At 31.7% G+C, this 27272-nt stretch overlaps 3 protein-coding genes across 4 annotated transcripts in view; 2 read left to right on the forward strand and 1 right to left on the reverse strand.

The window, feature by feature from the left end:
• SNAPC3 (small nuclear RNA activating complex polypeptide 3) overlaps positions 1–5655 on the forward strand; it is a 34479-nt gene extending 28824 nt beyond the window's left edge. The window contains exons 10-11 of the mRNA XM_074282943.1: positions 279–373; positions 5465–5655. The gene's annotated coding sequence lies outside the window, so the exon portion shown is untranslated. The remainder of the gene's footprint in view (positions 1–278; positions 374–5464) is intronic.
• On the reverse strand, positions 913–27036 carry PSIP1 (PC4 and SRSF1 interacting protein 1). Of its 2 annotated transcripts, XM_074282941.1 has the most exons (15): positions 26900–27036; positions 23648–23724; positions 16409–16547; positions 15322–15426; positions 13569–13631; positions 10763–10865; positions 9759–9834; positions 8814–9042; positions 6574–6692; positions 4642–4697; positions 4093–4163; positions 3823–3924; positions 3504–3717; positions 2847–2955; positions 913–2456 (listed from the first exon to the last, which is right to left on the reverse strand). In XM_074282941.1, the coding sequence occupies exons 1-15, from the start codon at positions 26969–26971 to the stop codon at positions 2396–2398; spliced, it is 1596 nt and encodes a 531-aa protein (XP_074139042.1). In that variant the 5' UTR covers positions 26972–27036; the 3' UTR covers positions 913–2395. The 2 variants fall into 2 exon arrangements, with proteins under 2 accessions (XP_074139042.1, XP_074139043.1); XM_074282942.1 differs by lacking the exons at positions 913–2456; positions 2847–2955; positions 3504–3717; ... (1 more) ...; positions 4093–4163; positions 4642–4697 and adding an exon at positions 5166–5622.
• The window catches only part of CCDC171 (coiled-coil domain containing 171), a 507402-nt gene continuing 490911 nt past the window's right edge, over positions 10782–27272 (forward strand). The window contains exons 1-3 of the mRNA XM_074282935.1: positions 10782–10909; positions 12631–12798; positions 18440–18527. The gene's annotated coding sequence lies outside the window, so the exon portion shown is untranslated. The remainder of the gene's footprint in view (positions 10910–12630; positions 12799–18439; positions 18528–27272) is intronic.

Consider the following 27272-nt stretch of genomic DNA (forward strand, 5'->3'; position numbering starts at 1 on the left):
TGAGTAAATTACTGGTTTTGTGTGTAAGTTTCATCTACTCTTGGCTTTTTTTGTACTCCCCCTCACTAGATAGTAGGCAAGTGGACAAGGTCAGTCAGAATAGTATTTTAATTTTATTGTATGCAGAAATTTTAGCTTAAAGCAGCAGTATTTAATTTTTTTAAACTTATTTTCTGAAAACATATCACTATCACATTGTTTCACCTTTTTTGTTTTTGCATATGGAAATGTCTTGAGTTTTGAGAAATATGTGCAAATCTTCATTTTCTCTTGTCTAGGTTAACATTATAAAAATAATAAAACTACATTTTACATCTGGATATTTGGGAACAACTCTACTGCCTAACAGAAGCTCATCATACATGTGTAAAAGGTTGGTGATAATGTGAACTTTGCATAGGTTCATTATGTCTTACCCCAATTTCATCCTATTTTATCTTATTTGTAGTAATTATAAGGAAAAAAAGCAACTTATAATTATATTTCTGCTACTTGCTACCATTGTGTACAAAAGTTGGGTTATTTTAAGTTATTACCACTCAAAAAATATCCTCAAAAGAAAATGAACCTTGATAGAATATATTGTAAAGAAGTTGGAATTTTATAAAAAAAAAAAAAAAAAAAAATTCTACCAAGTTATTTGTTTTTTTTTTTATCTTTATATGTTAGGCAACAAAGGAAGTCAAATCTTTATTCAGTATTTGAAGTATAAACCTGTCAGTTTTCAAAATCTAGAACTATATTATACCTGTAATATGTACCAACATTATAATACCCATTAGGGCCTTAATCTTTTTGTAGTCAGTTGTCTATCATCCCTTTTTTACAGTTTCTGTAATCAGTCAGCTATTCTGTAGTGGAATTCTTTATCAGAAAAATTAGTTACATAATCTTGAGCAAATAACATACTAGTTCAGATTGACAAAATTCTTTAATCAAAATTGGTTAAGTTTACATTGACACTTTGGATTAATGCTACAATAAATTCTACAATAAATCTGATTTTTAAAAAATTAAATTAGGAGCAAACTGCTAATATTACTGGCATATATAGCAGTATTCCAACAAAGCAATATAATAGGTGATAATCTCATTTGTACCTTCTTTGCTTCTTGAAAAAATCTCCTAAATCTATACAAGTTAACCAGTTTATTCAGGCTCCAAATTCTGGAAACGGCTACAAAAAAAATTTGACATGCTTTCTAAAGTAATTGAGAAAACCTGAAATACATGAAGTCAACCTGTACAACCTAAAACATTGTATCTGTTAAGTACTGCTGTTGCTTAAACTAGTGAACTAATAATGTTTCATACTTTTACCAGTAATTTCTCCTCATTCACACTTGTACAATATGAAGTGCCTTTAAATTTCTTATTTTAGGGGGCATATTTACATATTAAAACTGAGTTAATATAGTCAAATTTTCTCTTTTCAAAATTGCTATTCATTAGGTAAATCTGGAACACCTCATATCAAAGTACTTATTAATTTTTTGTTCCATAAAGGTATACTCCCTGTCATTAAGTGCCTCTAGTCTTTCCACCTAATGGTAAGGTTAATTTACTGACAAGAATCCCATAGATTTGACTGTTCCCAGTAACCACCATTAACTTTCTAGATTGCCACTTTCTTACAGGGTAACTAATAACCCTATTTATCCAGCTTCATTCATATAAAGCTATGCCCAACTACTACAAAAAAAAGAAAACACACGTGATTTTGCCTGTTAAAAAACAAAGTTATTACTTCCCAAATTGCCATCTGGGTCACCCAACTGCATAAAAAAAAAATAATAAAATAAAGGCATCACAACTTAAGATTGTTTCAAAGCAGGAAAACCTGGCAAATGGAGTTTGCAAGATTAATACTAATTTCTATAAAAGGAAGTGAATGAGAATTCTTATACAGAAGTTACATTTTAGCTACTATAAAAATGCTTTAACTTCTACAAAAAACCACAAACAGTGAAAAGACAATCCAGTAAATACAAGATTTGTAAAAACTATGCACAAAAAAATACCACGGTATTTAGGAACATGGGAAGGGTTTTATAGAGGTGGCAGTTAAAAAAAGTAACTCTTGACCACCATTACTACACATTAACATACAATAATCAAAAAATATACTACAACTATAACTCTTAAAAAATAAAAGCAGTTTAACATTTCCTAAATGGATCTTCTTCTCCAAGACACACTTTTACTGTGTATATAGCGGTTAATACTGCACAAATACAATCAGCAAGAATGTTTACTTTTAAAATGAAGATACAAAGGGAATGTTTCCCCTTAAAACAAGTTTTTAAACATCAAAACCTATGCTTATAAAAATTATTTAAAACTTTCAGCAGTCAAATTTTTAAATGGAAAAAAAAAGTGACAATCTTCTTCCAAGTTAGTTTTCTACTGTTGAGTCCTTTGGAATTTTTTCAGGCTCCCTGTCTTCACTGGATGTTCTAAAAAGTAGGGGAGGAAAAAGGCAAAAATCAGTGCATACTTCTAACCACAACAAAAACACATTTTAGATGAACTACTAGTGACAAGAGCCATTAATTTATACCAGTATAATAATGACAGTGCCTGGCATTCAAGCTGGTTGTGACAATTCCTCAACTGTCCATTTCTGTATGCTCAGCTGAGGAAAAGGATCTAGCAATTTGGACAGAGAACCCATAGTCTGTGAATGATGTAGAGCTCACAAAGTGTATTCAATTGATCCCTTCAGCTTTAAGTTGTTGTTCTGGCTATTTATTATCTGGAGTTCCAAATTCAACAACAACAAAAAATATTAAGAATGTGAATATACAACCCAAGTTTGGAGATAAAACATAGTAAAACATTCTCACTTTTTCTTCATGCTGGCTTCATGTCTATCTTTACTCTCCTCATTGCTTTCTCCATTGTGTTGTGGCTGGTTGTCTTGAGCATCTGATCCACCATTCAATGTTTTTGAACCTTTTGAAATAAAATACCTTAAAAGTTACACAAGTTATTTTTAATAAATATTATCTAATAGCAATATTAAGTACATCTATTGCTTAATATTTTTGCTGCTTTCAAGATTTATACAGAACTAAAAATTTTTTTAAACAAAAAAATACCCCTACTTTTTTTGGCTGGCTCCAAAATCATGCAATTCTTAACTTTTTCTTCATGTATAGTTTCTTGCCCACCAAATTGCTTTCTGTGGGTATATTCTCCAAGTTAGAGCTTTAACATAGTCCAATATTTCAAAATGGATTAATTGTAAAAAGTGATAGTGAAGGGCTACTGTTATGGTTACTGTTATGGTTATTTGCTGCACAAATCTAAAAGAATTAGATTAACTCATTTTTAGACAAAACTCCATCCTATTATCCCAATTAAGAGTGAATAATTGTACTAGACAGTAGTAGGCTCAGTTTATTCACATCTTTCTAATTGGGAAGCAACTACCTTCTATCCCCCAACTCAAACTAAAGTAACTCAAGAGATTCTGGACCACAGATTGTAAGGAATCTTACCTGTTTGTTCCTTTTCTAGTTTTTTATTTGGACCTTTCTTTCCCTGTTCTTTAGTTTTGTTGGCTTCCTCATGTTGTCTTTGTTCAGCAAGTGATTTATTCAGCACTTGTGTAATAACAGAATCTCCTTCACCAACTAAAAACATGTTCTTAAATTTGTTGTATAGCATTGTAGACTTTTCCATAATAACCTGACTAACTTTAAAGCGCCTTATCTAGAAAAGACAAAGAAATGTTAGTAATCACATTAATCTATATAACATTCAAAATGTAACAATTAGCACTAAACTGGAAGGGAAAAGAAAAGATCAACTGCTTACTTTCTTTAATGTTGTAATCATCTCTGTGTGTTTCTGTGCCTGTTGCATGGTGACCTGAAGTGATGCAAGCTCATCAAGGGCCTCAATACATCTGTTTACATCCTTTTTAACAAAAAGAAAAGTTTTAGCATTAAGTTTACCCCAGAACATAGAAAATTTCAAAAGCTAAATGATTAAATTATTTTAAGCTAGCTTTCAAACAACAAAGACTCACAACAAACTAGCAGATACCATGCTTCCTGTATTTTATAATCAGCATAATAAACTTACAAGATTATCAATTTTGAGGGAGTTTTTAATTTCTGCATGTATCCTTTGAAGTCGAGAATCCATTGATGTTTCTATTAAATATTTAGAAAATAAAGTAAATGAACATTTCAGCTTTTATAAAACTATTTCAGAATTTTTTTTAAAAAGGTAACAGTTCTCATGGATGCTTTGATCTAAGAGCAAATTCTAATCTTCTGAAAACTTACAAATGACAAAACCTGTTTACCAATGGCATATAAAATGAGCAGTATCTACTTTTCACTAAGGATTTATTTCTGTAGTTTTAACTTTTTATGATGAGAACCTCTTTTAATAATAAATGTTTTAACTGTATATATAACAATTCACTCACAAGTCATTAATATGATTGTGTCCAACTTTGATAAGAGCCAGGGAAATTTAAGATTCACAATCCCCCAAGTGAACCTGATGTTTCAATTTACACAAAAATCTATTGAGAACACAAAGCAGAACAAGGTTTTTCAAAATTTTCAGGTAAAATATCAAGCAACTGTCTTAACCTTATATCTTCAAATAAAATCTACTAACCTCGTTTCTTCTCCACTTTCTTAACTTCTGGCTTCTTGCTTTCATCTTTATTCTGCCTATCAAATGTTAACAGAAATATTTTTACAACCTTGCAACTTTGCCAAAGGTTTTTGAAATGTTAATACTTCTTATTAATAAAAATTCCTTATATTTTCTTCTGTTTGGTGGTCAGATCTCTTAAAGGCAAACTTCAAAAGTTGTTTAGTTTTTCACCAAAAGTTTCTTTTCATAATATTCAATATTCTTGAAGTAACGAGTACTCAATTCCAGTTTATTTTGATCATATATAAAGGTCTGGGAGATTTAAAATTGTGGTGTAGAACAATTACATAGGGTCTGTTAAAACAGTAGTGCTCTATCAGGAATTATCAGACAGTTCCTAAATCTAAATGTGATTTTAGTCCTTAGTTAACTCAGTTTTAGGTGAAATACCATTAGGAATTTTTATATATTTCACTAAAAATCCAGTACCTTGATATTCAGTCCACATTACAAGCCAATTGAAATACACAAGAACAAAGAGATATCTAAAAACAGCTTTTAAAAATAATCTTTATTTTAAAATGTACTTGAACATTATCATTATACAAATCTATGGCTTTATCTCAGGATTAAAAAAAAAAAAAAAAACAACTAACATACTAAAAGATTCAACAGAAAAGAAAACATTCTGGGGTACTAGAGCTGATTATGCCAGTTCAATACCTAGGTTCTCCTTAATGTGTAGTGTTGTGTACCCTAACAAGATGGTGACAATTTTAATTCAACAAAATGGTAATAATGCCCATTAATCAAGTCCTCAACTCTTTTTTTTTAAATTTAGCAATCTGGAACAAAATTCTTCCATCGGGGGAATAATTTCAGTCATCTGAGTGTCTTAAGATCTTCATCTCCTGTGCTCCACTTGCATTCTCTTTGTAGAAACTGGATTAATGGTTTGAGCCCCCAATTTTTTTTTATTGTAGATTACAAGCTGTTTGGCTGGGAATACAATACAATAAACTTTATTTTGCATAATGCATTATTATTTCCTCCCCATCTGAAATTGAAATGCTTTACAGAAAAAGAGCTATTTACAAAGTTGTTTAAATAATGATTGGGAAAAAAAAAAAAACCAACACATGAGAATTAAGACATTGTATCCAGAGAACATTTAAAAAGCCATGATGATGACAGTGAGAAAAGTTTAGACTCAATTTGCCAAGTGGCACTAGGGGCAATTTTTATTAATCATTGAAAAAGTCTACAAATATTTTTAAAAACTGAAAAAAACAAAACAAAAAAAACTCCTGAAAATGATACACCGATATACTAGAAGAAATGAATGAATAGGTCCAAAAATTTTTAGTATTTATAAAATTAGTTAACTTGGGATCACTGTACTTTCAAAGACATAATTATTATATACAATAATTGCCAAAATATCTTTTCTACTTCCATTAACACAGCAGGATGTGAGGATATTTGAGGATTATAGCCTTTCAATTATGTCCTAATTAAATCTAGCTATAAATGAAGTTTTTATTGAGCTCCAAGATTTCCAATGATCTGACATTTCCCAAAAGGTAGTGAGGAGGTAATGAAAAGAAATAACCAAAGATGGTTTTTTATTGATTGTGCCCAACTTTGCCCTCTATCCTAGTATTAGACATGGATAAATACATGAATGGAGAATGAGAATAACAATCTTATTTCTAAGAGTTACATACCAACAAAAGTTAATAAGCATCTTATTGAATGCCATCTTCCTAACATTAGAAAGATGGACAAGATTATCTTGTTATTTTCAATACATAACAGGCACAGACAATGAAAAAAAGGTATGTGCAAGAGCTTACATGGCTGCCCTTGTTAAAACATTTTATCTCTAAACACAAGAGGAAAATGTATAGACTATTTAAAAAAAAAAAAAAAACCAAACCCAAAACTTACGATTCAGTTTCCATTTGTTCTTCTTGCTTGCGTTTTCTGTCTGCTGCTTCTTTCTCATGTTGACCTTTTATTATATTCCTTCGATGAGCAGCCTGAAAATTTCTTCCTCCTTTTCTCTTCTTTTTCATTTTGAAAATTAGAACAGAAGTACCTGTTATTTGTCTTCTTCATCTCAATCACCAAATAAACGTCACTGAACAAGCCAATAACTTATGTTAAGATGTATTTAGCTTCTGTACTCTTTTCACAAATCCCCCTCTACCCCCCTCTCTGTGTGATATGCCAAGCATTAAGATTCTTGAGAAGTATGAAAAATAATTACAGAGCTAGGAAAAAGTTATTCAAGGCAATCTTATGTCAATTCAAATATTCTATGATGAGCTATTTTGAATGACTTTGATCACCATATAATTAAAATTCACCCCCCCAAAATGATAATTTCATAATTCACAATAATATGCAAATAAATTTGAAAGACCATGTTCCTGGCAAAAGTGAAAGTTTCAAGATTTTGTCCAGATCATAAATATTATTTCTAAAGTGTTAAATTATCTAAAATAGTTCTGACCTATTTTTAGAAAAAAAAAAATTGCTTACTTAACACTGTAAAATACTTGATTCTGGGGAATTTTTTTTTTTTTTCAGTAAGCAATTTTTTTTTTTTGCCCCAGCCTATGTGGAAAAAGGCAAAAATAATTTAAAAATAATTTAATAATAATGCTTTCCTTCTCTACTCTAACAGCATTGAAAAATAGGAAGAAAATGACAATACCTAGCTATTTTTGAAAACTTGAAGTCATTCCACCCAAATGAATAACATTATTCATAGAACTGGCAGACATGATTATTAATCCATATTAATAGCCTTCTACTTGAGAAGAGAGAATTATCAAAAGATTAGAAACAGTTTTATAAAATAAAAGAAGTTTGTAAACTAGGCCAGTAAGCTTCATTAAGAATGAGCAAGAAGGTAAATTAGTGATTAAGTGCTGGACTTGGAATCATGGATTTGAATCAAATCTTAGACCTCAAAAGCTACAAAATAACTCCTAGTCAAAAAGCCTAACTTCTCTGGGTCTCATTTTTTTCATCTCAATGGAGCTAAAAAGCAAATACTGGAGTTTAATGGAAATGCAATTAAGTTACAACAAGCAGTTACTGGAAATGAAATTCAAGTAGTCCCCAAGCTCTCCCACCAAAATCCTATCATCCCACGCTCACTCCTTTCCCTAATAGGGCATCTTTATTTGCCTATAGCTTAATTAGTCTCCCCCAATTAATTTTCCATTCTACCAAAGAAAGAGTGAGCTATTTTTTTTCCCATGACTTTATGTCAATTTCTATTTGATTTAGTCCATTTTGTTAAAGGTGAGTTTCCCCCTCATTGGAGATCTTTAAACCAAATTTGGATTGCCAAAGTCAATGTTCCAAGTTTTTAATACTGTGGGGTTCTCATCTCAACCCCTTGTTGAGGAAAAAAATTTTTCTTTACTATTCCTCTCAGATGAATTTCCTTCCATAGGCTGGAATTAGACCAATCAGCAAACAACATAAAAAAAATTTTGGTGAAGTGTAAAATGTATTCTACCAATAAGCACAATTCAAATGGATAAAATTATTTTGAAATTCTATTCCACCAGCCTTTTGTCATTTGTCCTTAGTCGTCTTCTGTTACCCTTCCCACTTATAGAATGTAAACTCCTTGGGAGCAGGGACTACCCATATAATGAGGTAGAGATTCATGACTTACATCTTCAGAATAGGAAATAACATGCTGGAGTCCCAAGGGTGTGTATCACCTAAGCACCCATTCTTGCAAGAATTTAAACAAAAATTCTGTTTCAACTTATGTATGTTTTAAAGTAAGGATTTTAAATATACATAACAGAAATATCCTTTGGAGGGAAATTAATTTTGTGATGATCAAATCTATGACAGACTTGGCTTTTAAAGAGTTTTATTCAGGCCAATTGTGATGGAAAGAGCCATCCACACACATATCCACAGAGAAAACTACAGACATGAATGTGGGTCACAATATAGTATTTTCACCTTTTTTTGTGGTTGTTTGCCTTTTTTTTTTTTCTCTTCTCATGATAAATATGGAAATATGGAGAGGAATTATACAAGCTTAATCTATACTAGATTGTGTGCTCTCTAGAGTAAGGAGTGGGGAGAAGGATAAACGTTAAAAACTACCTTTGTATACATGCAATTAAAAAAAAAAAGTTAAGTCTAACCTTTTCACCTTCTTGATCATCACCCTCCTCTTCAGAATCAGACGTTGATACAAAGCCAGTTTTTGTTGTGGTTTTCCTCTTTGGCTCAACTTCCTTTTTCCCTTCTTTTTTGTCTGGCTCTTTCCTTGGCTTATCTTCTTCCTTCTGGACCTCTTCATCCTTTTTCAACTGTTTTTTTGGTTGTTTTTCATCCTGACCTTTTTTTTTATTTTTATCCTCTTCAGTAACACTAATATAAAGGTAGATGATACAAAATCAGTTAATAATCTTCAAGATTCCCAAACTTAAAGCTAAATTTCAATGATGGATGACTTTTACTAGTATTGTAAATTAGATATTTTACACAAAGTGAAAATATACTTTTGATTAAGAACCATAATAGGCTACAACACTCAAACAAAAAGAAGTATATTACCTGGAAAAAGTTTAACCACAGCAAAGCTAACTTGTTCTACAAATTCTAATAAAAATTTACCTAATAATAATGTAGATCCTATACTTAATTTCTGTCCATCTAAAGGACCAAACCATATTCTACATTCCAACCCAATTTATTACTTGAGGTAAAATGTGAAAGTTACTTTATTACTTTTAAGTTTAAGTAGTACTTGAAAAACTCATTTTATTCTCTTCTCCAATTTTTTTCTTCCCAAAGCACAAGAATGGTAACTTTGAATAGATGTTTAAGAGAACTGTGTTAGCTAATACAATGTCAAGGTAATAATCACTGTTACGAGAAACAAAAAACTCAAAACCAAGCAAATTTTTTTTTAAAATAGCATATCAATTTTCATGCCATACATTTTTTTTAAAGTGATTTAATAAAAATAAAGAGAACATATCTGAAAATATACATATACTTAGAAGGGAAAAGAAACCTAAATTCCCCCTTAAATAGCATGTTAATGCCATACAGCACACCAATAATTTTCAAAATAAACTCACTTGTCATTGTCTGAAGGACAAGGTGGTTTCACCATTTTGGGTCTCCCTCTTGGTTTTGGAACTTTCACTTCTGTAGCTAAGGTAAACATAAAAAAGCTAAGTTAGCTCATAATCCCAAGCTTTCCCTTTAGTTACAATACAACTGGGGAAAATCTAATACTGTATAGTTGGTTGTTATCTTTAGTCATTATGAAGTATATAATGAGAATGATTTTCTTATATCTCTTTCAATTTGTCTCAATTAAAAGAAGACTTAACTCGCTGCTTCTATATTAGGGTTTGTTTCTTGGGCACTGAAATGTAAGTAAATGTTTTAGAAAAGCAATGCTAGTAGCCTAAGTGACATGTACATAAAAATAAGTTTTATAAATAACCAACTGAAAAATAAAAGGACCTTTGTGAGTACAAAGTCTTTTGCTAATCTAGCAATAAATTGCTATTCATTTAGAATCTTCACATTTCTGATGAATATTCTTATTTCAAACACATTTATCTTTTATCAAGGCTTAGCTCAATGACAATGTCTACCTACTCCAACATTTAAAGATAGTGAAATGTTAATCTCAATATCTCCAATATATGTTTACATAAATTTAATAAATGTCACTCCTTTTCAGAGAATATTAGGAAAAAGTAGTTGAAAGTCAGGGCTCAAAACAACCTTTCTATGATAATTCATTTCTTCTACTTCATTTTACTAGATAGGTATTTCCTTTATGATCTCAAATACAATGGATCTAATACATACAATACAAATTAACAAGAACACTATTATCAAGTATTATTTTGAGTGGTTTGCTTTTTCAAATTACAATTATTTCATTTAGAGTAAAACTCACATTTCAAATTAGTCCCTCCTTAACATTCACCACCTCATTATTTTTACTAATTAGACTTTCCTTTTGGAATGCTTTAACTATAAGCTATATCATATAGACAAATACTAATAGTTATAATGTTAAGGAGAAATAATAAACAAGGCTTCCAAGCATTAATAAACCTACCTGATGGTCTTCCTCTTTTAGGACTCACTTTTGGAGAGACAGATGTTGCTGTTGTTGCTGCTGTCACCATTCCTACTTCCTCAGTTTCTACTTGCTTTTCTGCCTGAATCACACAAGATGAGCAACATTGAACCTTATTCTCCAAAAGTAGGCTCAAAAAGTTTAGTCTATATATTATATGACATAAGTCACTCTTTATGCTGCTTATAATTATTTAAATGAGACTTGCTTCTATAGGACTTTTGTCTATTTTTCCATACCTTACTGAGATCTACTATAGCAGGCTATTTAATGAAGTATTCACAGAAAAAGACAACTCTTTAATAGACCTTATTAATTTGATTCTGTGCATGAAAAAAAAAAAAAAACCACCAAAATATCTATTGACTAAGTCCCTTAATTAGTTATATGCAAGATAAAAATTTCCAAATCCTTCTAATCCAGAGATAGATTTTATGCTTTTTATTTGCATTGGAAACAAATGACACTTTAATTTTACTAACCTCTACTTGGAATTTATCAAAATTTACCAAAAGCTAAAAAACAGTCTGAAAAGAGATCTTATGGCACAAGAAAATCCTTACTTCTAGCCTTTTCCTTATAAGAACTTATATGGATTGTCTTTGATTATTGACTGATAGGAGCCTCCAATTCAAAGTGGGCAGACAAGAGTAGAGAAAATTTCACACTTGCTTTTAATTCAGTCCAGTCAACAAAGTTGTGATAAAGAAATGAAAATGAAATTTCTAACCAAACAATTATTGAAAACTTATTTTTAAAAATTAATTTAGTATTTTATTTTTCCCCATTACAATAAATTTTATAAAGAAAAAAATGTTAAAATTAATGTTCATATTTACCTGGAAATGATCCTAAATCACATTTAAAAACCAAAATTTTTAAATTTCCAGCTGCCTTTTCTAACTTCCCCTAAATATTAGGCTAGGAAGCCTTAAGTAGATTAACATTTTATATTTGGAACTTGTCATGTGAAATTGCTATAGATTTGTGGTTCTGAAAATTTTTTGTCCTAATAGGAGACAAAATTGGAGGTATTTGAGCCATCAGATTGTTGATTCAATCGTTTCATTTACCCTTTGCACCCTCCCACACCTGCAAATTCCTCCCCTACCTCCAAAAAAAAAAAAAAAAAAAAGGGGGGGGGGGAAATATTAAGCATTTCAAAGGTTAAGTACTTGTGTCTAATATGCTTTAAAAACCATGAGTTACTCTATTAACAAAGAATTTCTCAAGAAAGTAGATTTAAAGTCAGTTTTTCCCCCCAGAATTATTTACTTTATCTTTCAAAGTAATTTAGAATAACTTGTAGCCCTCTCAAGATAGCTAAACCATAACTTTCTTATGATAAAATTACTTCAAAATGATAACATTGTTCTACAGATATAAATACTATTAAATAAAATTACATAGCTTTTATGATGTCTGAACTAAAAATTTATAAAATGTCTACGTTGTGATATGGATTTTTGATGTGATTTCATTGTCATATAGAAACACAGCTGGGAAAACAATCTTAGCCAACTCTCTATCCACTGTCACAATGCCTCTATGGATTCCTTTTTAAACAAAAATAAAAAAAAGCTTTCCTACTTAGAATGCTTTAAAAATGAAACTGAAAAGTTTCAAAATAAAGATAAATCATAAGCTGTAGGCAAGCTGTCATAAAACTCCCACAAGTGTTTGATAGGACCATAATGTTCAGAACACATACATACATACACATAAAATTAATCCATGTGTATTAACTAATATAAACTGGACCCAAAATAGCCTCATTATAAAGGTACAAATAAAAATATTTTTCAGAATCAAAATTAACCAATATCTACTTGTTTCCTTCTTTTCAGTTGATTTCACTGATGATGTTGGAATAACTATCATTGAAAAAAAATCATACAGCATACTTTTTGAATGCTATTGCAGAAATAATCTAGTATTATTACATTGTAAGCTGCCCAAGAACAAGGAGGATTCTCTTAAAATTCCATTGAGTTCTTAAAATATGAAGAATGTAGGTGAGTACTTGAATATTTAATCAACAGATTACATCATTCATACATTAACCAAAAAAAAATCAAGTGCAAAATTTTACTTTTTGGTTTTGTTTCAGATTATGGTGAAAATTAGTCATTTTTTTTCTCATGACTTCAAACTACTACATAGCACTATGAAACTATACAGCATTAAAATATAAGTCTGACTATAACAAATGGCTTGATTAATCTCTAATAAAGCCATAAATTTTGAGAAATGATGATTGTAACCATATGGATCATAAAATTTTTCACATACATTATAGGGTTCACAGAAACAGATGTGATATAATTAGTTCTAAAATTATATAAAAGCCATTCAAATACCTCCAATTACTTTAAGTACAGCCAGCTGTCAAATATCCATGTACTAGGAGGCAGAAAACTTGGATAACTGAAATTCAAAGATGATCCCAAAATGTCATTTCAGGCAGTGTCTAAAATAAAACAACATTCTATATTCTAAGTGGATACCCTAAAACAGTATTGTTGAATGGACTGAAAACTGAAAACAAGTGATAAAACTGTTGAGTTTTATCTCCTTTCTCTACCCTGTCCAATGTGAAATGGAGGTGCAAAGAAATAGCCAAAAAATTGAGCAGGAGAAGTGAATCTGGACAATATGAAACTACACAATTGACCCCTGCAAAATCAAGTTTGAAGAAGGAATTAGAAACAATCCGAAACTGAAATTAAACAATATTCTTTCCCAATTTAAAAATCTATTTGATCCTTTGAGTCAGTAATATTACCTTTCTCTTTCTTCCTCTTCTAGCAGCCTTAGGAGTGGTTATATCCATTGTTTTAGTCACATCCTAAAGAACAAATAAAATTATCGGTGCAAGATATAGACCTTTCAAAAATGTATGTCTTTGGCTCTTCTCAAACAAAATTTGGGTTATATCCAGTGTGCTTGAAATAAACATTTATTAAGTGCCTAGAACTAAACTGTGGTAACAGGATGTGTGATAACCGGTTTTGTTTTTTTTAAATCTTACTGACATTAGACAAATCAAACCACAAAACAAATAAGAAATTAAAAAAGTAAAATAGAACATTAGAAAAACTGAATGGCGATAGAAAGGAATATACTTTCTTCTCAGCAGTTCATGGATCCTATACAAAAATTGACCATATATTAGGACATAAAGATCTCAAAATTAAATGTAGGAAGGAAGAAATAATAAATGCCTTCTTCTCAGATCACAATGCAATAAAAGCTACATTCAGTAAGAAGTTAGGGGTAGAGAAAAAAGTAATTGGAAACTGAATAATCTCATCTTAAAGAATGACTGGGTGAAACAGCAAATTATAGAAATAATTTCACCCAAGATAATGACAATGATGAGACATCATACCAAAATCTGTGGGATGCAGCTAAAGCGGTAATAAGGGGAAATTTTATATCTTTAGAGGCTTATTTGAAGAAAATAGAGAAAGAGAAGATTAACGAATTGGGCCTGCAACTTAAAAAGCTAGAAAAAGACCAAATTAGAAACCCCCCAACCAAAAATTAAACTTGAAATTTTTAATTTTCATCTAAAATGCGCTGAATTTCAACTGTTCCAAAAGGTATAGATCTTCTCTAAGATTACTTCAGATTGGATGATGCAGAATCATCCCCTGTAAATTGAGTCACAATCATAAGTGGCAATTCAACAAAGTCATCCTCCTCCTCCCTCTATTACCTGTGTGACTTAAAGTCATTTTAATCTCCCTATGCTATGAGGGAGAATACATAACTTTTTAACTCTAAATTTTAGTATATTTGGAAAGCTTAAATGACTTGAATAAATTATTTGTTAATATATCACGACATTATTTGATAAGATACCAAAATACTCTTTTCAAATATAATAGGTAAATATTTTGGTAATAGCATCTGTTTTTGTAACATTTTTTAAAAAATTTATTTTCCCCTTTTAAGCACTAAAGTTTTGCTTTTAAAATATTTTATGGGGCAGAACTTTCTCACACAGTATGAATGCTATAATACTCATCAATAAAATCATGTAATTTGTGCATTTTCACTTAATTTATCAAAATTTATCAAGTTCACATCTATTCTGTAAAATGTGAAAAAAGACAAAGTTCACATTAGTGTACATATGCTATAGTTAGTATTTAGACCAAGAACTATCATTTTTTTCTCATACCTTACAAATTATTCATTATGTGCAAGGTACTGTATTATAATGTCTCTGGAAATAAAAGATACACCACTATTTCAATTGCAAATACTTTTTGACTGGAGATTCAGAACAATTAAAACTATCCAAAAGTGGAACTCGTAGAGGATCTATTTGTTGAGCATGTGGTGGATTCTTTTTTCAGATGTTGGGCTAGTTGACTGCTGAGATCCTTTTCCAATGTTTAAAAGTATTTCCCTAAAACACTATTGACCCACTGCAAACTAATAAATAAATAAATAAATTTCTGCTTTACTGCTGCTTTCTTTCCTGCCTCAAAAAATTTAAACTTAGGAAAAAGTTTTGTCAGACATACTTCATTGCTGGTTTTTTCTTCATGATCAGTATCTTCTTTTGAAGTGCTAATTTCTTTTTCTTCAGTTTCAACATCAGAAGATGCATTTGGCTGTTTTGTAGATGCCTATAATACAGAGAAGAAATATTTTATTTTACAAAATTGAAACCTGCTTAGGTTTCATTCTCCAAGGTTTGACAATTTTAGTATGCATTCCAAGCTATTAATTTATACAGACATCTAGCTTTCGTTCTCTATTAGCATTTTCAAATCCAATAACTAAGTTGTTTCTTAAAACAATTCATGAATCTTTATGGTACAAGTGAATTAGAAATGAAGCACCTAACCTAATATTCTAAACTAGATAGAGGTTAATAGTTGTGTCAAATTGTCAAAAGATGCAAGAAAGAATAGATCATTTCATTAACAGCAAAAAGTATGCCAACTAAAGACCACCTAGTTTTGGAAACTTATTAAAACTACATATAATTAAATGGGGATAAATTTATGTGAAAAGCAACCTTCTTCAACCCACAATTGTAAACAGCTGGAAAAGGAAAACATTCTTCAGAATCCCAGGAATAAGTTGATCAGGAGGGGAATACAATGAGCCTTAACACTGGGTGATGGAGTTATAACTAAATTGAGTTATAACTAATTTAGGACTTTAAGAAAATAATGAACACTTAACATTAGGAAAAAATCTTTGATTAATTTTAAATCAAACAAGCCATATCAAAAATGAAAAGGATAGTGGAGTAGTCATATTAAATTCAAAAGTAAGGTCTTAAGTACCTGAACCAAATTAAATACAAAATAAGTCAAAGTGAAGGAAAAGTCTACATATATAAAACAGCAAAAAATAACCAAAATTTAAATTTAATATTAATAAATTGAGATATGCCTTTCCTCCAGAAAGGGAGAAAGATTCTAAAGCATTTCCCTCCAAAGGTCAAAAAAACAACAATGCAAGAATCATTTGTTATTCTTAAGTCAGGGCTCAGTCTTAAGACTGATTTTATCACTCACTCCTAGTTTCTAAGAAGTCCCCCAGGATGTATCAACTGTTCTAATAATAAAACTATTATTTTAAGTAACCATTACTTACCTGCTGACTAGAAAACTTCACTTTGGGGTTATTGTCTATTTCCCATAATCCTTCATTAAAGCCTTTTCTTTTGTTAGGTTTGCCATATTTATCTTTATTTTCTGAGTAAGGAAATATATCCTTTGGTCCCAAAAAAGCACTGTGAAAAATGAACAAAATAGACATTTACATTTTATGTAAATGACTTATTTTACTGGAAATGAGTAACAATGAGTTTGTGTATATTATATTTAACCCTACAAATTTTATTATACTCATTTCAAACTAGTTCTCCACTTTTTTTTTTGCTCACACTAATTTGAATTAGTGACATTTTCTACAATCCATGTACCTTTGTTTTATTATTTTTAAGCACATAAATCTTAGTTTCTTCCCTCACAACTTGTATGTGCAAACTATTCCCAGCTTTACAAAAATGAAACTTTTTTAATAGGTAACTATCTCCCGGGAAGATGGTTTCAAATGACTGAATGAAATTGTTTTACTACTTCACATTTTTAATTACCACAAACTTCATCACTTCTTTTAAAATATCAGATCTATACAGCAGAAACATTGGACTTAAAGTTACTAAATGAAACCTGCTACAATAGGAAACAGTTCTTTAGTGCCTGAAAATATTTCCATAAATAAGTCCATTAAAAAGGCTATTTCACTGACACTTAAGTAATCAAGAATTTTGTTTAAAAGGAACATATTCGTATTTCATCAGTGCAATCAAATTTAGATAGAACCCCACCAGATTTTGATATATTATGAAAACTAAATTAAGATATGATCCTGTGTGACCAAGACAATTGCAATAGACTTGGGATAGAAAATGTCATCTGCATCCACAGAGAGAACTATGTTTTTTTTGTTTGTTTGTTTGTTTTTTTTTAAAGGAAAATCGGCCAGGAAGATCTTTTGCTACATGATTTTTATGCAAAATGGACCTTCTCAATAGGAAGGGGAAGGAGGAAATAGAAGAATATCTGAAATTCCAAATTTTAAAAACCAACATAAAAAAATTGTTTTACATGTAAGGGGAGAAATAAAAATATTCAAAACAAACAAAAAAAATGGTAACATGATAGCAATAGATATGATAGGGCAGAAAGGGGGAAGGATTTGGTGTCAGCAATCTGGGATTAAATCCTAGTATTGCCACTCAATAATTTTATGTGACCTTGAGAAAATAATTTCTTTATGCCTCTTAATTCCTCATTTAAAAAATTATGGTATAAAGCAGATGGATAAAAACTATTAAAAAAAAAACACAGATGGGTTCTGAGGTTGAATTCTATTTTGTATCATATGCCTAAAATCAAAGGCTACTGTGCTCCAGGATTTTTGTTACATATTAATATGGCTAAATTTTTACATTTCAGGAAATTAGAAAAGACCTACATGAAGCAGAGTTTACAAGATATGTGATACCTAACTGTAATGTAGTTAGTTGTAAGTTGGCCCAATTAATCTGAAAAAAATTTGAAAACATGTACCCAATTCCACAAATTAGAAAACGACTGAACAAACTGTGACATACGAATCTAATACATTAGTGTATCCGGGGAGCAGAGCCACGGTAATAGAAGACAGGACAATGCCAGAGTTCTCCTTAGCTTCCCTCAAAAATCAATGCTAGATCTAGCCTCTTAATGGATTTTGGAGTGACAACCCTCAAATACTTGGGAGTGAAATAGTTTTCCAACCTTAAAGGTATCTTGAAAAGGTATTAAAGACCATAGGAATGGTCTTTATTACTTGGGCAGGGGAACACAGCACAGCCATGGTGTGGGTAATAGGGAGGCTCTTAGTCAAAGTACAGCAGCGCTGGACATTCTGTTCAGAGGGCCAGTGGCTCAGTAGGACAGCTGTAAGACTCCAACACAATCACTTATAGCGAGTTAACAGACAGCACTAGGTCAGGCCAACCCAGAACAGTGGAAAGTCTTGAGCAGCATCACTAGCCACTACACAGAAAGTCAATGGGAGACCCCTCTCCCTTCCCACCCAAAAAAGTTTGAGACAATCTTCATTGTGCCCTAGGAGCCCTCACCTACTATGTCAACAAGGAAGATCAGAACACAAAACCCAGAGAACGAGAACAGCAATAGCAAAATGCCTCCATGTAAAGGTAAGCAGAAATATTTAGTTGGTTTCATTGATCTAAGTTGATTTATTCATTTAGTTCATGTAATCAAACTCTTAAAATTCATTAGTGGAACAAAAATTTAACACATCTGAAATACCTGACTAAAAATCTTTTCTATGAATAAACTGAACATAATAGAAACTTTTAAAGAGATTTGTGATCAATTGAAGATGTTAAAAAATATGTTTAGCACATTGAATTACTTGCCATCCGGGGAAGGGGAGGGTGGAATTTCAAACACTAGGATTTGCAAGAGTAAATGTTAAAAAAATTATTCATGCATGTTTTGAAAAATGAAGCTTTAATAAAAAAAAATTTTAAATAAAAAAGATGTTAAGAATTGTCCTCTGAATATTTCTTCATAGTTCATAAAAAGACTAAATAATATTCAGAAACCATTATTTTCAAATATTAGTTTCTCATAACAATGCACTTCCCCTAAATCCATGAATACACTATATATCATCTACTTTATGTGGGTACATTCTGCCCCCCCCAAAAAGGTTTCTCATTTTTAATTCAAATTAACATAGCATAAATTCTCCAAACATAGGTTGAAAAATTTACATGCAGGATCCCTTAAATCCAGAGTTAGGAAAGAAATCTTACAGAGATTAATATACCCATTAACTTTTAATTCTTGAAATGTCTATTCATAAATTATCTTTTTATAACCTTCATAAATTATCTTTAATTTTCTATGTCTAAGATTCCAGAAAGTAAATTTTTATGACTAGTTTTATCAAAATAAGGGAAATTACACCTTTTTTTTTTGGGGGGGGACGCCGAGCAATGTGGCACTATTAAGAGGAAAGGTTACCAAAATAATTATACTCTTGGACCAATAATTCTGTTATTAGGAATAAACCTCAAAGCCTTGTTAAAAACCAAATAGGAGGTTAAAAAAAAAAAAAAAAAGCTGGATTCAAACTAAGTATCCAATAATATAACAAAGGAATGTTTAAAATAAATTCAATCAACAAGCATTTACTAAACATCTACCAGGTGAAAAACAAGAGTCTTGCTAAGTGCTAGAGATTGTAAACAATCCCTAATAGCAAAAAGCTTGCAATATATAATCAGTTTACATTTTAATCAAGTACATTATAGTAATAAATTACCACTATAGTATTAAGAAAACTGGATAAATCAGAATGAATTAATAAAAAGCAGAGGTTGAAAAAAAAGAAACACTCAAAAAAAATGGAAGAATGGTTGTGCTTGGTGTCTTGGGGAGGGGCAAGAGGAGGAGAGAGAGAAAACTATATAAGTATTTAGAAAAATAAGATTTAAAAAAAAATCCTGATGAGTTTTTTCAAGAGTTGTCTATACAATTATGATTCTTTATGAAATAAATTATCTCCATAAAGTATTATTAATATCTATTTTTTAATACAGCAAATTTGTTTACATGGAAATCAAAACAACAACAAAAACTACAGAAGAACAGAGTTCTTGGAAAATGAAACCAAGATTTATTTTGTTTCCCATTGATGAACTTGAAAGTTTTGTGACATTTAATCAAAATTCAAATTATTGCACTTGTAGTACAATTAGTGAATATGAATAAATATTAAACATCCCCAAATTTATTTGATACAATAGAATTATCTATGATTAAAATTCCTAGGGAAATTATATGAATTGTAAACAAAAGGTAAAATTAAAAAGACATTAACATCTGCCAAATAGGCCATAAAATAGGACCACAGGCAAATTCAATAATTAATTTTTAATAAAATAAGGCTTAATACTCCTCCTTCCTAAGGAGAATTCTTTTCTTTTGGTGTCAGTGTACTTGCCAAATATGCAAAGCAAATGATCTTTATCATCACTGCTAACTATTCAACTTCTTAAGAGCCCTCATTTATAGGCCCAGGTTAGTAGTATACAGTTGTAGTAATGGCATAAAAAAAACTCCTCACTGTGCCACTTCAGATACAATATCTATACCTGTAGAAACTACTAAGTATTACAGTTCTTTTTTAACTTAAAATTGAGTAGATGCCCATCAGTTGTGTAAAGGCTGAACAAGCTATGGTACATGAATGTAATGGAATACTGTTTTATAAGAAGTGATGAGCAGGCTAATTTCAGGAAAGCCTAGAAAAATTTACATGCACTGATGCTAAGTGAAGTGAGCAGAATCAAGAGCACCTGTATACTACAACAACATTATGTAATGATCAACTATGATGGATTTGGGTTCTTTTTAACAACTAGGTGATTCAAGACAATTCAAAGAGACTTGTGATGGAAAGAGCCATTCACATCCAGAAAGAACTATGGAAACAATGTGGATTAAATTATAGTATTTTCACCTTTTTGGGAAGTAGTAGTTATTTGCTTGGGTTTTTTTTCTTTTTTTTCCCCATTTGGATCTAATTTTTCTTGCAGAAGTCTGGTGACCAATGTGAAAATATGTTCAGAAGAATTGCACATATTTAACCAACATTGGATTCTGTCTATTGGAGGATGTTGGAGAAAAAATTGAAACACAAAGTTTTGTAAAGGTGAATGTTAAAAACTGACTTTGCATGTATTTGGTGTAGTTTAAAAATTAAAATTCCCTTTCCTAACAATTTCACTTAACTAAAATAACTTCAAAAGGGTTTTTCCCTGTTTTATTTTACTAGAATAGTTGCCCAAGAACCAGCTTCTTCTTCTGTAAGCTAGGAAAATCACTTCAATCCAGTGAATAGGGTAATTAATTTGTAATTATGCTGACTCTTCCTTGTGATTCAATTTACTTATGAGCAAGGCAGAAAACCAAACAGTTAAAAAGCAATCCTTATCCTCACCCCAAAATGATTCTTCCTTCAATAATGAGAAATAATGCCAAAATCAATGAACATCAGAATTAGAAAAATGTTAAAATAAAAAGGTTACTAGAGCATTAACTTTTCAAAGTCTATCCCAAATATTTGATATTTAATAGAATGATATAATAATGTAGTCTCAGTTAAAAAAGATCTAGGTCCATGTTCCATCTTTGTAATAAACTGGTTATGTAAACCTATGGAGCCCTTTAACCTCCTTGGTAGCCAGAACAAAAGACTATTTGTTACAGGACAATTCCAGATCTTCCATTTGTAAAGATAATTTCTACAGGAGGAATTCTTTATGCTGTAGAAATCACAGATCAAACTAAACCCAAAATAAAATTAAATAGAACTATTTGTTTATTTCTCACAACTAGATATTAATTTACAGATGACAGACCCTAAGTAAACTGTCTGAGCTGGTCCCAAAATTAGTCAGAATTAAAAGCCATCTGCCATCTTCCTTGACGTCACAATACTTTTTACACCATTGCACCCACTTCTAGAACTGAATTGTTACCTGAAAGATATGTTTTAGATAAACTAACAAGAGTACAGAACTGAAGGCAGAAAACTAAATTTTCAAAATTTTTCTTATATGATTGCACTATTACTGCTAAACCAATATAATGTTTGTTGCACACCTACTGTTAAAATCTTGATTCATTTTATAACATAATTTAAAGACCGATCTTTTGAGAATGTATCTCCATACAAAGACTATAGAGTAAAGGTTAACTGGCCACAACAGAGGAATAATGTCCCAAAAAGCATATATAGGGAGAGGTGTTACATTTTTATTCCTAAACTATGTTCAAGATGTATGACCTTCCCTACAAATTGCTTATTAATATTTCAAAAATATATGTGAATATCATAAGCCTTTTAACTTAAGTACAAAGCATGATTAATTGCTTTCTGGTTATAATTTCTGAATAAAGTACTAACAGCCTCATGAAAATATACAAAAGCAAAATTACTAGCTTTTGTTTTTCCCTCCCTCTACTTTTTGTCATATATATGAACATTGTAGAAATTTCAGCTAACTTCTCATTTTACTACCTTCCAGTCTCCAAAAATTATATATAATATGATATGGTTTTTCTATTTGTTGACTTCCAGACTCAAAGAATGAAGGTAGAAGATTAGTCAGTCCAACACCTAAAAAGCTATTCAAACAACCTCCAGGAAAACAGAGCACAAAACCAAAGTGAATAAATTTAAAGAGCTGAGAAAAATATGATTTGACCTGACCTACACAGAGCTTATTACTCTCATCTATTTAGTTACATCAAAATTTTTTTTTTGCTGAAAGTTTATTTTAGATGTGCTAAATACTAGCTCAAAATATCACTTTGTATATTTTAAGTGCCCTTTGTTGTAATTTTAATATTTTAACACTTAGCATTGTTAAAATCGTTAATTTAATTATTTTCTGTTGGTTCTTTCATTTGGAAAAAATGTTCTTTATCAAATGAGTATTACAAATCAGGCATAAAATAATACCAAAGTAATCCTGTTAATTCTAATATGCATAATTGTTTGGCACAAACAAAAGATAAAAAAAAAAACAAAACTGTATTTGCAAAAGGTTCACAAGATATTTGAACAAGAATATTAGTAGCTAGGAGTCTAAGTCCCAAGTGTAAAATAAGGAGGCAAAAGCCCAACAGCTATGCTATGGCAGCATAAACAATGGAGAAGGATAACTAGATGGCAGCTCTTAGAAAAGGGCAGCAAAAGCAAGTGATAGTTTAAGCAAAGGTCCAAGTAAAGCAGAAGCATTCTACTGCATGTTACAGATATTAAATACAAAGATCCTAGATAATCCCACCTGACAGCCATCAGGATAGTCACACAGACAGACATGCTGGGTAAAACAATGGAAGGCTGAAAGTTACCTTCTCTACTACTCACCTCCTACTTTTCATTAAGTACACAGAAAACTAAGCCTCGAGTTAAAAAAAATTCTCCCCCCTCCCTTACAAAATTTTAGAACTAGTTGGAAAAACAATCACATTATCACAAAACACATGCAGAGAAATTCTACTTCCCACTGGGATAAGGAAGTATTGTTACAAAACTAATGAATATCAGTCTCACCTGGTAGTACGGTATTTTTAAGCTATTAACCAACAGAATCATAATGAAAGTTTGAAAGAATGTCTTATACTGGATGTTTGAATATTTTCTCTTTGAATTAATCCTTTTTTAGTTGTTGATTTCATACATAATTAGCCTTGCTAAGTAAATTTTCAAATTTTAATCTAGAGAACTTACGTCTCATGAGTTCCAAAAAAGAAAATTGGCAGTTTATTTGTAGGTGGCTTTACAGCTCCATCAGGAACTTCATCTACCTAAAAGAAAAAAAAAAATTTTTTTTAAATTAAAATCTTTTATATCTTAATCTGTATGAACATGAAAACATAACTCAGAATAGTTCACCATCAATTAGAATAAAGACATACAAATAGATATTTCTTGCTACTATTTCTGAGAATAAAAATAAAAAGTCTCTTAAAAGTTTCATTAATATCAAAAATACTAAGAAGTCTTGTAAAGAGTTTATTATTAAATTCAAGATTGGTTTGTATTGACATTTTACCCTATATTAAAACATACACATCCAAATTTACTTATAATGTATAAAAGTTCTTTTAAAATTTCAGAACAAAAAAATGCAACTTTGGTGAACAAAGACATGTCTTGTGAAAAATTAGTGCAAAATATTAATGCCATGACTGTCGACCTATGAGAGCATACCATGATTTGGGTTTTTTGGGAATTTGGAAAATATGGATTCAAAAAACCCCAGTTCTGACCCAGCAACAAAATTATCTAACTGTAATTATCTAATAAATATAATTCAAAAATAATTTCTATCTGCCTATATAGACTTACAGTTTTAATTGTATATGGATGTCTGTTTTTAAAATTCACAATACTTCAACAATGGCACATAAGAGACAAAGTGGTATAGAAAATAAAAGAAATACTAAAAAATATTGTCTGAGTTTAGAGTTTTGCTCCAGACTACATATAGGCTATGGAATCTAAAGAAACCCTATCTCAGGGCCTCAGACAACTGGATGAGATTCTAAACTGCATGGGAGTTAGTTATAGCTCATATGGTAAGGACAGTATGCTCACTAATGATTCTTTATGCCTATTAAAACAGTTCTGGTTAAAACACACACACACACACACAAAAAAATGCATGATCTTTTAACAATCTCAGAAGGTTCCAGAAATTGTGTACATTTCATTCGAGAACATAAATACAACATGGTACAAATATGTACCATGCTGTGCATTTTGTGCAAACTTATGATGTACTAGAACAACTTTGATTAATACATATCATCTATGACACAATCTGAAAGAGTTGCAAAAGTAGCTAATATTTACATATGGCTTAAGGATTACAAAGCATTATATCCATTATGATTTGATTCTCAAGGACTCGAGTGTTATCCCCATTTTATAGATAAGGAAAATGAAGCAAATTGAGGATAAATAAAACTTGCTTGATTAGGATCTGGAAGCAGGATTTGAATTTAGATGGTTGTTGGTATTTGGGGTTTTGTTGTTGTTGTTGTTGAGGGGGGAGTTACTCGAAATTCAGTATTTTAACCACCGTACCACCTGTTAGAAAATCCAGTTTTCTATATCCAACACATAAAATAAAGTAGTTTCTGTCCAGGAGCTCAGAACTTAATTGGAAAGACAATCATGTTATCACAAAGCATGGGATAGGTAAAACAAAAAGTCCCATACAATTACCTGAAAGGCAGGAAGATCAGGGTTATAGTTTCTGCCATGCCAAAAGTTAATTCCTTATTAACTATTTAGATAATCTCCCCTGCCAATTAAGAATATTAAATTAAATGATCTCTAAATTCCTAGGGTGATGCAAGATTAAAAAGAAAAAGAATTAAATCAGAGACAATATCAGGCTGAAAAGGGTTTATAGAAGAAACAGGATCAAGAGTTGAGTAAGCCAGGTGGATTTGGAATCCAGAGGAACTGAGTTCGACTCCCACACCAAACCACTATTTATCTGACTGATCAAGTCACAACCTCCCAGCCCCAGTTTCTTCATCTATAAAAAATGGAGGGAAAATACCACCAATGGCACAGTTAGGAAATTGATTGAGATAACATCCATAAAGAACTTGGCAAACTTTAAAGTGCTACATATATGTGCTTCTATTGTTGAAAACCAGGTAAAAAAAGCAAGACACTAGATAAGAGAAATAAGTCGTACTCCACAACAAAGGGCTTACTCAATTATATATAAGAATTCAATTGTAAGGGACCCTTCTGCCAGTAAATAAGCATCCATTAAGCACTTACTATGTACTGATCACTGTGCTAAGCATGGAAGATACTAAGGAAGGCAAAAACACAGAACCTGGTCTCCAAGAGCTCATTCTGATGGAGAAGTCAACATATAAACAATTTTGTACACAGAAAATATACATAGTTATAAATGGGAGGTAATCTCAAGGGGGAAAAAAAACCCCACTAATACACATTCCAAGAAAGAAGAAAAAACTGTTAACAATGGACTCTATGTGGCCACATGTATCTTTCTATTGAAGAGCAGCAGTTATGCAATAGATACATAACCTTTGGCATCAAGCCTTTCTGACAGCTGTTGATCCTCAGGTAATTAAGGTTAAAACTATAGAAAACTTGCAGATCTGCCCTGGTATTTCTTCACTAGCAGTTACACTACCACCAATGATATCACAAGTTTGGACCCTTCCCCTCTTTAAAAAAAAAAAAAAAAAAAAAAAAGTGTATAGGATTGTCTGTGAACTAATTGTCAACAAGTTGCTAAAATAAAAATAGAAGAGTTACTCCCAGAACATTACAAAATGTGACAATTTTTTGAATGAACTTCCTTTTTGCCAACAAGTAGCAAAAAAAAGAGTTCTTTGCTTTAAAGTTATTTATACAAAGCCAAAATGGCTAATGAATAGCCTGACAGATTAACAATCTGGGATTGGGGAGGAATAAAACCTCTCCCAACTGTTCAGAAGACTAAATATTCACAACCAAAGGAAAATCTGTATTTTCCTACAAAGTTTTCACCCTATTCGGCGTCTTTGATACAATTACACTTCGGAAAAATCTCGTAAACTGATTATCAAAGTATTCGTGTTTTGGAAACAACGTTATCAAAGTATGCATAAATCAGCAGCCTCGAAATGGGCGAAAATTTTATTCTGTATGCTTACTCCTAAGGAGAAGAAAAAAAATAAGGGCAGTAAGATGAAAGGTGCACACAAATCGTTTCTACAAAAAAGCCAAAACCTTGCAAAAAACAAACCCCTCTGTCTAGTTACTTACACAAGCTAAAAGAAAACTAAAAGACTAAACGTCGCTAAAAAGAACTGGACTCCTAATTTTCTATAAATTCGATGGAGGCTCGTTCGCGGACAACAAAAAAAGCTGGCCGGGATGCGGGCGATGGGCGGGAGGCAGCAGCGATACCGCTACGCGGGAGCCTCGGCAGGCACTTACGCGGGCTGGCCAATGGGGGTAACCTTTCATCTTGGCGAAGATCAGGTCTCCCGGTTTGAAATCGCGAGTCATCTCGGGACCGCAGAGGCTGGGGGGCCCGAGCCCACGAACGAGAGGCTGCGAGGAGGCTCAGCGAGGGGGCGGAGGGAGCGTCGATAAAGGCTGCGAGGGGGGCCCGCAGCCTCCGGATGCGCCTGCGAAGGAAGGAAGGAGAGCTGTTACGGAGGCCCAGGCGCCGCGGGGGGCAGCCGGCACCACCCCTTCCCTCCACCCCTTCTCAAGAAGTGTGCGGCGGCGGCCTCTCCAACCCCCGGCCGTCGCCTCGAGGCCCGCCGATGCTGCCGGGCCCCAAGGATCCGCCCTCAGCTCCTGC

The sequence above is a fragment of the Sminthopsis crassicaudata genome, chromosome 1, assembly GCF_048593235.1.
Source record: "Sminthopsis crassicaudata isolate SCR6 chromosome 1, ASM4859323v1, whole genome shotgun sequence".
Classification (NCBI taxonomy): Eukaryota; Metazoa; Chordata; class Mammalia; order Dasyuromorphia; family Dasyuridae; genus Sminthopsis; species Sminthopsis crassicaudata.